General features: G+C 34.9%; 1 protein-coding gene across 1 annotated transcript in view; it reads right to left on the minus strand.

Moving 5' to 3' along the window:
• Positions 1-12127, minus strand: part of AGBL4 (AGBL carboxypeptidase 4) — a 946609-nt gene that overhangs the window by 903560 nt on the left and 30922 nt on the right. Inside the window, exon 3 of the mRNA XM_050901055.1 lies at positions 10016-10140. Coding sequence (XP_050757012.1) covers positions 10016-10140 — 125 coding nt within the window. The remainder of the gene's footprint in view (positions 1-10015; positions 10141-12127) is intronic.

Below are 12127 nucleotides of genomic sequence, written 5' to 3' on the forward strand. Positions count from 1 at the left end.
ATATCACTACTATTTCATTCTTAGACTTCCTTGGTGGCAAGAAAAAAAACAACTTTCTACAATTTTTCAGCACTAGCTTCTCTTTTTCTGCCCTGTCATTTGAAGAGCAAATGGTTTCCCTCCTCCAGTAACATGAATTAATCTACCTATATTTCAGCTTGTTTTTATCTTCAGGTTCCAACAATTTCTTCACAGTATCTCAACCTGCCATGGCTCAAATATAGAATATCCTGCATAAGGAAGATTAAAAAAAGCTAAAAGCAGGAAAGTTTAAAACTTTTCATCTTCATCTCTTCAATGCAAATATTTTTTCTTTTACCTTAGTTCTATGCTTCTGCTTTCTGATGCAAAGATTTTTCAATAATAAAAGCAGAATGAAATCAAATTTGCATGGAAGACAATTAACACTGGAACTAAAAAAGGGGGTATTTAATCATAAATAAAGAATTTTTTAAATTGAAAGAAAAGTAAGCATGTCATATCACTGACATGATGATCATCATAGTGCTGATTTTGTTTATGGCATTTATAATGTATTTTTGACATTTTGAGTGACAGATGCCACCATAATAGGAAATTAAACACACCTGGCCATTAGTTTCCTGTAAGCAAAAGCCAGTGTTAAATGTGAAACACAGAGTATGTATGCAATAATTACCAAACATTGACATCTAAAATGTTCTTAGAGACACCTGGAACAGAAAAAGTTTATGAATTTAACACTGTCTTGCAAGACAGAATATTTCATCAGGATAGCAGTTGTTTTGCTAACACTGAATATTGTCTGTGTTTACTAACCTATCTCTATTCATTACTTTTTAAAGGATGATACATGTCATGATAGCTTTGGATAATTTCATGGAGATGCACACTATATTGCACTTACCAAAGCTTCACATGCACCCTCAATCTATTCCAAGCACAACTGAATTATTGATCCAAAATAAAATTATATGTACTTGAAAGGATTCCAACTTGGAAGAATCATCATTTATAAATCTAATTTTATACACGACCAATATAGGCACAAGTTTCCAAAATGGCAAAATTATTTTTCTTCAAAACTGCAGTATGTTCAATTGATTTTTCTTTTTTTAAATGTTGAGATGAACATGCAATCTATTTTAAATATCATCACTTTGTTTCTTATTTAATTAACATTTCATATGGCTTCCTCAGTAAATAAATAATTACTTCCATGAGTATACATATCATGTAACCCTACACACTTTTGACTTACAATAAAATTGTATCACTTTCCAACATAGAGATCAGTGAAACTACTTTTAAAAAGTTCAAAGGCTCCTTTGAAATAATCCATTATGTTTTTTAATACACATTTCAGATAATTCAAGCCCTTCCCTTACAAAAAGTAATGGATCCGTATTACCACATGCTACAGTACCATAAGATCTTACAAAATTTGCATCATGAATCTGGCTCCACCATTCTTTCTTCCATTTTTTTTTCAAGTTGAATGGCATGTGCTAGATAAAAAAAATAGTCTACTTATCCTGTAGTAACTGCAGTTACTTAAAAGATATTGTACAAATGCACTTAACTCAGCCTTTCATGTTTTCAAGGCAGACAGATAGATATGTATGCATATATGTATATATAAAATAAACATATACACTCAAATATAGCTTTAAGGAACTTGGCCAGTGCAGTATACGCAGTGCAACATTGTAGTCTATAGTGATGTCGTCACACTAAACAAAAACTAACAGAAAGTCCAGATTTTTCTGCTTCTAGATTCTGAAATATACATCCCAAAGGACACAAATACATAACTCATTTTGCCTCAACTATTGCCGTATTTGCTAGTAAACATAAGAGAATTCTCAGTGAAAGCATTCTCTAATTCAGATTAAATTTATTTACCTACATAAGAAACTGATTTTTCTTGATGAAAAGGTTTCAAGAGAGCTTCGCTTCTTTTTTAATCTTGCTTAGAAAAAGAATTATAACTTCAACACTTCTGCAGTATATGCCTTTGTCCAAGGCAAAATAAAACAGTGAATGATGAACCCAGCGGCCTTAGATGAATGTCAAAATTTAAATCTTGACCAAGTTCACCCACAAGAACTGAAACCCACTATTTGGTAGCTAAGAACAAAGGAAAAACATCACTCACATATGAAATAAATAAAAATTTGATACTGATTTAACTAAATCCATACTAAAATTACAGTAAACAGTGAATTAAAAGTTATAACAGTGATGCTACTTACAGTTTCATCTTAAAGTCAAAATGGCAATGCGAGCTGGAAATATGGGATGACAAAAACCATTCAACGCTTTATGGCTTTGGGGGAATGGCTCAAGTGCTTTCAAGACACAGATGCATATTCAGATGTCACTATTGACTGCAGGACCCCAATTTCAAACACATGAGCTAGCAAAGAACAGATACAAACATGGACTTGAAGAAAGAGGAGCTGAGAGCCTTCATCACTGAGAGTTAACAATCAAATTAAAATTAATTTCATTTTACTCAACCAGATAGATGGACAGCAGCATGAAGACAGAGCTTGCTAATTCAAATTAAGTCAGCTTGATACTTAGGTTAGACTTTGACATCTGTAGAATAGGACCAGATTTCCTGGAAAACTATCATTTAATATCTCCACTCCAGTTGCCATACATAAAGTCATAGTAGAGGTAAAACTGAAGAGTATCCACAGTGTTTCTCAGAGATACCAGATACTCAAAATATCACTGACGAACAGGAACTTACACAAATACTGACAAATAGATGCCTATTTGGGAACTGCTAAATAGATTCATAATTTTTATTTAGGGTAGTAGAAAGCCTAGGGAAGAAAGAAAAAAAAACAAAATTCAGACTCAGAGTGATATTTTTCTGATACAGGGTTTGGTACAGAAAACTATCCACAAAAACTCTATCATTCTGGACTTAGATGTATTTCTTGGTATTTGCACACCATGTATGCTAAACAAAATGCATTCTTCTCAGATTGCTTAGAAGTACTAATTCATGAGACTATTGTAAAACAAAAAGGAATCAATCACAGAGTTTTGCCTACATCAGTAGTAACCTGATACTTGTTTTACAACTGTTCCTGTCTTTTGACAGGATAAAGTCAGTTAGAAAGAAGCTTCAAGAACTCAAATGCTCAAATCTCAAAGCTTTCTAGGCCTAAGACACATTTTCTTTTTAGTATTGGAGATTCTTATTCCTGCCCAAAAAAAAAGCTTTAAACTACCCACCCATAAAACTTTGCATGAAATTTAAATATAAATATTTAATTTTCTTTGGTAGTAGATCAACCCAGCAGCAGAGATAAATTTAAAACTAACTCATTCTAGTACGCTCTTACATTTATATGACCCTATGTTTATTTTCATGAAGTTTTTCTTTTATGTCTACATCCATGTTTTACATTACTGGCAGTAACAGTAATACATACAAATTTCTGCCACAAAGTTTTCATATGAAATTGAATTTCATTTTAATTGTTTACTATTTAATAAGCATATAAAAAGAGAGGAAAGGAATTAGGCAAGCATGTACTTTTTCTACAAAAAGCTAATTTAAAACACTGTACATTTTTCTACAATAAACTCTACAGTATGCTAGATACTAAGCTTCTTTTAAAAGCTAACCAAAATCCTTCTCTAAAACCAGATTTATAAGAGCAATATAAATTTAAAGTTTATCTTTTCAGCAGCACAGACCTTGTCTTATGGTTTAAAGATTCTGATTTGGAACCAAACAATATCACACCACTCTTAATCTGAGTCCCAGTAAGATTCTGCTGTGTAACACTGCAATGGTTGTATGGAGTACAAAAATCAGTCCAACATAAGCATTCTTAGTAATCAAGTTCTTATACGCATTATATTCAGATATGTCAGTGAAACCATTTAACATGATGATTTTGTTCAGATTGCTTATTAGTTCTATATGCCTATTTGTTCTAAACTTCCAAATTTCAAATTTCTAAATTTTAATTCATTAAATGTGCTTGGATAGGCAGTGCATAGATATCAGTAACCTTCACCTTTAACCTCTTAAAATGAGATGATTTTCAAGAAAAGTATCAGAAGTGAGGAAACAAAATAAATTTATATGACAAAACAAAACTGGTACCTGAAAAAGAGTAGGTTTTGTCTACCTGTGTAAAGCGTGAATAAAATACCAAATACAGGAAGAGGTAGAGGTACCTTTCTAGCACACTAAAAATCAACATAAGAAGAGCACATAAAGATGGGTAACAGCTGGGGGCTTCCTAAACAGGCAAAATTCAAATAATCTAGCGATTCTCCTCGTAAATTATTATAAAGAGCTATTTAGAGAGATTACAGGAGCTGACCAGAAGAGGATTAATAAATTATTAATGCAAACTATTCAACAATTAATGACTTACACCCAATTTAAGGTGTATGTAATGAAACACACTACAGAAAATATATATTTTAGATTGGTTAGGAAATGTTGCAATTCAAAAAATGCTTTATAGAAGTCTTCAAAATTTCAGAACTGTACTCCTTCATAAAAACATATGCACTTTTAGACCTGCATTTTCCAAAGCTAGGTAAATGCAATATAGCCTTTAATGCACAGTAAAGAAAATACCTGACTTCTAAAACGAGAAACTGGAAAGACTTTAAGATGTTATAATGCATCTTGATACCAGTAACTTAAATCACCAAATGACAGTAGAGTGAAGAATGTCTGCTTAAGAAGAAGAAAGTAAAAGGGTAGCCTGTTTCCAACTTCAGACTGCTTTTGATGCCATCCTTACTCCATCTTACTTTGGAGGCAGCTTCTGCAGGAATTAACTGCACATGATGAGTTCTTAGGCCAGAAAAAGAGGTTGAGTACCTCAAATCATTCCTGTTTTTCTTTTCTTCCCCGTGCTTCTCCAAAATGTATCAATTCATATAATAAAACACATTATCTCTCCCTATACACATATCATTCATATCTTTAAACAATCAATCACAGCTGTAACATCACAAAGAAGCAGTTGTCCGCTAAGGATCATCGGGTTGTTTTAGGACAGTAATAAGAGGTCTGAACAAAACATAAAATCCAATCCCAATAATAAATAGTTCCTGAAAATCTAATCAATTAAAGACAACAGAGATTTTACAGCCTTTTTTATTTTACAAAACAGTGTAGGACAAAAAAGAGAAAACTCTATAATGAGAGCTCCATGCGTTCATAATATCCAGCTATGATATTATCTGTCTTACCTTGACATCCTGTTTAAATTTCTGAAGAAGAATAGGGTATCCTTTTTCCTGATCCGTACATATACATAACAAAAAAAACCCAAAAATCTTGAATTAAAATTCTAGCCTCAGTCCAACTGCAACTGAAGTAACAGAGAGAATGCCTTTGAAGTAAATAACATTTGGTTCTTTGATTTTAACCTCAATCTGGATTGATTTATTAACTGTAAGTAATGATCAAATCCTAGCTGCCAAATATCCATTCCTCTATCCTTGGTATATTTTGTCAGTACCTTTGTGATGAATAACTCCAAATGTGTTTATCAACACTTACAGAACAAAATTTGGCACTATTAGGAAACCCCTTCTGTTGGAAATTCTTTTTTTAATCTCAGTGAAAATACCATTTCTGAACATGATTCATCAGACAGCAGAGTTGTTCAGGGTACATACACATACAGAATATACGATGCGGCCTAGATGTGCATTACTTATTGGTATAATATGGTTGCTGTTTGTTACAGTAATTAAAATCCTCACAGATATTTTTAATCCTTTCACCACTTTGTTGTATTCGACTCTTATCTCTTCTCAAATTCCTCAAAAGTAAATTTTCCAGGACAGAGATCATCTTTTTCTAGTGTAGCTACAGTACCTGGAACAGTGAGTGTCAACTACTTGAGTAGAATTTCTGGCTATGGCCCTCAAGAGAAATAATCATTCTTTTCACCTGTAAAATCGTCCAATACTGGTATACTAGCATATTTTTATAATTTATCACACGTACACACATTTCTTTTTTTCCCCCAAACCTCAAATGAATCACTGTTGCTACTAACACCTTTAAAGACATTCTAGCTCAGAAGTAATCATGCACCTGAAGCACTGTCTATTTAAAATACTTGAAATGCAATTTGGAGATGACATTTGTTCATCCAATTTCCGGTTCCACAGAGAAGGAATTTAGCAAAATTGTAGATGGTGTTCTGAGGGCCATGGTTGAAGTTAATAGGAAACAAACCCTGCCCAATAAAGAGCATTATCCAGAAATAGACACCAGCCTGTGACACATATATAATTAGAGAAATTGGAGGCTTTGCCCATGAGACCATGTGTTCCACAGCAAATCCTATTTCCTTCATTCTCGCTTTCATGGTTATTGTAAGTGTAATCATTGCATGATTATAGTCCTTACATATAACATACCAGTTTCTTCTTGTTTTTTCCAATATTGGTGTTAATTGAATTCACTGAACAAATGACAAAAAAATCCACAGCTCAGATCTTATCAGATCAACTGAATTGCAAGTCAGAAACCATATAAGGAGACCAAAAGACCAAATTCTACATCTCACAGGCATCTTATATGATAGTTCTTTTTCCCCATAAGTATAAGCCATTAGCTATTTCTTTTGATTTTTTCCTTGCTAAAAAAGTATAAAATAAAACTGACAACAGAAAATGTCTGAGGTAGAAGTACAAGTCATAAGGAGGAAGAAGTTAATTTACCAACTTCCAAGTAAAAAAAAAAAGTCTACTGGTTCTACTGTTACATAGGGAAGCGAACATCAAAAAAACCAAGTTTATCATAAAATTCTAAATATAATTCTGAAAAGATTAGGGCTCTCACTGCTACGCTACAGAACTTAGCTCTATTACCTGCCCTTGTTATTGAAGCACAACAGTAACCTAAGACATACGTAACAGGAGGAAGGAAGCAATCATTCTGAAAAAGACTTATGTATGACAGAGAACAACAAATTAGGCATGAGTTTCCATAGTGATACAGCAACAAAAGGTTGCTGCAATTTTCAGCTGACTATACTGAGACAGTAACAGAGCAAAGGGACTAGAGTCCCTTCTCTGTAAGTTGGGATGTTAGCGTACTCAGAATTGTCCATTAAATTTTAGTTCCACACTATAAAGAAAATATTGAAGGAACTGGAAGAGGAATAATAATAATAAAACCAAGAAGTTCTGCAAGAAGCAAAACTACTAAGTGCTATGGATTTGGATGTCATGGTTGGATTCTCTGGTATCTTAAAAATGCAAATTCCAATGAGTACTTTCTCCTATGCATCTCCTCTGTGGATTCTCTGAGGTTTAGTAAGAAATTATTTCATACTGTAGCATTTCTGCCAGTGGGAACACAGATGGGTCTTTTGCCCATCTGGCAGCCTGCTTTCCTGAAATTACAGGAATTCCTGTCCAGTGGTGTTGAAACTGGCTGAGATTTAAGAAGCTATTGAGGGAGAAAGGAGAGGAGGAAGATCAGCAGCCACACAAAAACCTAAGCTAGCAAGTAGACAGTGTGATCGTATAAGCTTTGTTTCCCTGGGAAACTAGGCTAATTATCAAAGGGCAGGAAAGATTCACTTATGATGAAAGTCCAAAGGCCCCAAAGTGGAAAAATACTTAAACACTTAAAGGTAAAGTGCTCTATTTGATACAGGGCTGAAAGAACCAAACATGATAGCGAGGTTGAGACACAAATGATGAGGAATGCTATAATTTACAGAAATATAAATGTTAGCCAAGGATGATGAGGATTTATTTGTACCAAGAGGAGCTATTACTAAGCAGAATTGCAACTGGGAATAGTGGGATTAAATAAAGGAAAGCTTTAGGCTAAAAATCAAGCAACACTGTAAGTGAGATAAGTCTACAGAACAGTTTTGAGACATAAGAAGTGGAAACTCCATGGCTTAAGAAAATTAAAACTGGAATGTAAAAAACTTGTTCTCTACAGAACAATAATGCATGGACGGTGAGATTGGCAGGAATGTCTAGTAGGTCCTTCTTTTCATTTATCACTAGATTAATAACGCAAAATACTGCACTAAGCATGTTGAAAAACTGCACTACTATCCAGCAGTAGAACTGAAACTTAAATCAGAAAAACATACAGTACAATTATGTGTTCCTAGTATTTGTATGGCTGTTGTTTTTACCCTGTGTCTTTTTCATTCACTTTTTTAGCCATTTGTCCATTGTTGGGTGTCAATGATTGGTCTGATGCAACAGGAGAAAAACAAAATGGATGATTTCTAATTCAGGTAATGAAAGGAGGTTTCTTGTTTTCTCATGATACTATCGAAATAAATGTCTTTGTGAGTAAAGGCTTTAGTGTGAAATGTCAAGCAAAACTGAAGACATAATGAGAAGAAAATCTTCAACATATTTTCAAATATAAGTAAATAAAGTTGTTTAAGAATTTGAAGTTGAAGGAAGAGGAACAATGAGAAGGAAATGTAATATAGACAATATATAAAACTAATAAAAGTAGCTACTCCTTTTGAGTCCTCATCTAAATGGCTGAAACCAGACCTAGGATATAAAAATGCTTAGATCTGCCTTCCTCCCACATCACCTATATGATACGTCAAAAATAAATATAATATTATACTGGTAATTATTTATATAGAGTTATTAAAATATCTACTTTTACTTATAAAGTGATCGAAGTTACCTGTGTATTACTGCAACATTTTTAAGCAATACTGAATGGTATGGGTATCCTTGTTATTATTTTCTAGTAAAACATAAAAGAAAATAATCAAAATGCACAAACCAGATTACATAGTATGTTTGATGTAGCAATTTCTAACATTCATTTAATATAGCTGAGCTGCAATGACTAATACTGCCCATGTCCGCTAGTACAAAGACCTAAAAAAGGTTCCAGACTAGATTACGTTCATGCAGGTCTCATTTTAACGGAAATTGGAGAGATGAAAAAAAGATTATAGGAACACACATTATAAAAACAGACCTCACAAGTCAAACTTAGTAGTGAAACCATTCTCTTTCATGTAGACAACCATGAAAACAAATATCCTGTAAGCACTAGATATATATTGTATCTTTCTACCAGATCTCTTTGCCTCCTTGAGACAGATTCCCATTCATCTCATGACTATATAATTTGATCATAGTTGAGTAAGGCACAGCAGGGGAAAGGGTCTGCCTGATAAAGTATCAGGCTCCAGGAAGACAGATAAACAATTTCATGATTTCTAGTTGTAACAGGAACGGTACAGTGGTGGATATTAAGATATTAGTCTCGTAGAAATGCAAATATCAAGCTTCTGCAGTTTTTTCTGTTACTAAATATGTTTTCTTTCCATTAAGTGAAAACGACAGTCTGATTATGATAAACTAAGACAGAACACCAGAATAAAATGCAAGGTATATATGAAAAGTGGAATTAAATCTTTTTTGATTTGTCAATGTGAAAGTTAGTACATAACTTTTTTTTTTTTGGCTTAGTTTAAGACAAGTAAAAAAATAGAGCAAGGAAGTTTCCTTCTCATGGGGTATTTTTACTGGAAGGAAATATTATTTAAAAGTAGGTGAAACAGTTGCCTAACAAGTTGTTTCACGTTTAAACCTCCTCTTTCACGAGGGACACATTGGCAGGCCACTCCTCTACTACAAGTCACTAGAGTAATGCTTGTTTGCAACGCTCATTGTTCTACATGTATTAAATGAAAGCTTGAGTGATAATATTTGAACAGGTATGATGGACTTCTTTTTCATACATTAACACATATATTCAGTTTGTATATATTAACACAAATACATAGCAGCCATTACTAACACAACTCCTGTTAGGTGGCAAATGTTATTCTGTCTTTGTAATTACTTCCTGTCTTGGATATCTGAAAAACATGGTGATATCCAACAAAAATACATTTTACAGCAAATTTTTAGTTACAAACCCTGGATGTCATCTTTTTTGTTTAAGAAAATATATTCTGCAGTAAGCAGTTTTTAAAGCTATCATACTATCTAATTTAGTATCACTTACCTGTGATTCTTTTACATTTTCAACAGTGAAGTTGAACCAAACTCGAAAGCGTGGGTTACAGGTATCTGGTCTAATGAACAGGTCATACTCAAACTCTGTGATGTGGTCTACCCGTCCAAGGTTACCTACCAAGAACATATGAAAAAGAATGCATTTTAATGAATGGCTGATAAACTCTCCAGGAACTACACTGAGAAAAGTTTTTAAAACTTCTACCTCTGTTGGTTAAAATGTATAATAAGCCTTACAACAGTTCAGAATTATTTTTAAAAGACTTAATCACAGTCACAAAATAAAATACATACCAGTAAGCTACATGTATATGAATACACCAAAAAGACGACAACATGGATTTTTATTATTCAAATTGACTTTTTGTCTTCTCTTATCTGAGTATTCCAGTTAAGTGTCCTAACATCCTTTTAATTTTTTCTTTTTTTTTTTCCTCACTTTTCTGATAATGTCTCTGCACCTCTTTTAGCCCCCACCTGTATGGATTTCTTTCTTTCCATTTGCTAGGCATGTTCAAGCACCTCTAAGATTAGAGAGTCCCCAGATTTCCACCTGGCCCCTCTGGCTGGTGCTCTGAGCGTCCCTCTCTCCCCACAGATGGGTCAGCCTTCATCTCCTTTGTGATTCAAAAGCTATCTTAATACTTTTCCTTTACCATTTGCAGCCACTAACACCTCCTTCAAAAGACACAAACAAGGCTGTAAGATTTCGCCTCAGCTTTTTCCTGGTGAATTTCATGGAATAATATTTTTAAATATAGTCAGAGCTACATTGTCCCCTATGGCATTATTCAGCAAGCAGCCACACTGGCTACAGAAATGAAGTTCAGCACTGGGAAAACTTGCTAAGTGCTTTTAAATTGCTAAATTGGCATTTTTCCTTTGAAGTGTGCCAAGATTTTTAAAGACAGGGTTTAAACTATCCATTTCATTTATACACTACAAAAATAAGACTTCACTTTTTCCTGACCCAATCCAAAACCCATCTCATCAGGTCTTGTAAGACAGGGCCATGCTTTAGCTCACATGCTAAATTACACTTATTGAAAAAAATAGCACTGTAAGATGACCTGGTTTTATGGTTTCAGATATATTTTTGGGTTTAGATATATATTTTTGGGTTGGATATATACTGCTGGGTTCAAATAGTTATTTATAATGCTATTTGAGCTAAACAATTCCCTCCTCAGCATCTCCATTTCAGTCAATATGGCTGTTCATTGGTAACATGCTACTCAGTATGAGCACAAGTAGCAAAACTTGGCTGATCTGCTGTTCTGGAGTGGAAAAGAAGCAGGAAAAAACATTTTCAACTCTGTTCATCAAAATATTTGCAGGATTTCTTCCTTATCCTAAATTGTTTCTGGCTTTACTAATTGAATGTTTTTAATCTTCCCTATTTTTAATGTTATCCTCTACTTTCCTACCCACATTCTTCTTTTCAGAAGAAAATTCTCTTCACTGATTCCCTTTGCAGAAAACCGCTTCATGCTAGCAATCTGTTCCTAAACACTTGCCTGAAGGATACATTTGGCATATGAAATATTTGAAAAAAAAACCAGCAATATTGTACAGCTAGAATACCTTTGCCAAATATAAATAATGTCATCTGCTGTATCGGGTGTCCGTGCCCAGGTGCCAGCAGTGGGGACTGCAGGGCTGAGCTCCCTGAGGAGAGGCTGGGCTGCCCCGTGCCGGTCACAGCCAGTTCCAGCCGGCTCCGCACCGGCCCCACCGCAGGGCACAGCCCAGCCCCTCAGCGAAGGCGGTGGCGCCTCGGTGAAAATGTATTTAAGGAAGGGCAAAAACACCACACAGGCAGAGGAGTGAGGGAGTCTGAGGAGATCCAGGGTTTGAGGAGAAGGAGGGAAGGGGGTGCTCTGGGCTCCGGGGCAGAGACTCCCCTGTGTCCTGTGGGGAGAGGCTGGAGCAGGTGCGTATTTCCTGAAGGACCAGTGGCCCGTGGAGGACCCACGCTGGAGCAGGCTCTCCTGACAGGAACTGCGGCCCGTGGGAAGGGCCCAGGCTGGAGCAGGGGAGCAGTGTGCGGAGGGAGGAGCGGCAGAGAGGAACTGCTATGGACTGACCGCAGCCCCCTACC

This window comes from Gymnogyps californianus, chromosome 8 (assembly GCF_018139145.2).
Source record: "Gymnogyps californianus isolate 813 chromosome 8, ASM1813914v2, whole genome shotgun sequence".
NCBI lineage: Eukaryota > Metazoa > Chordata > Aves > Accipitriformes > Cathartidae > Gymnogyps > Gymnogyps californianus.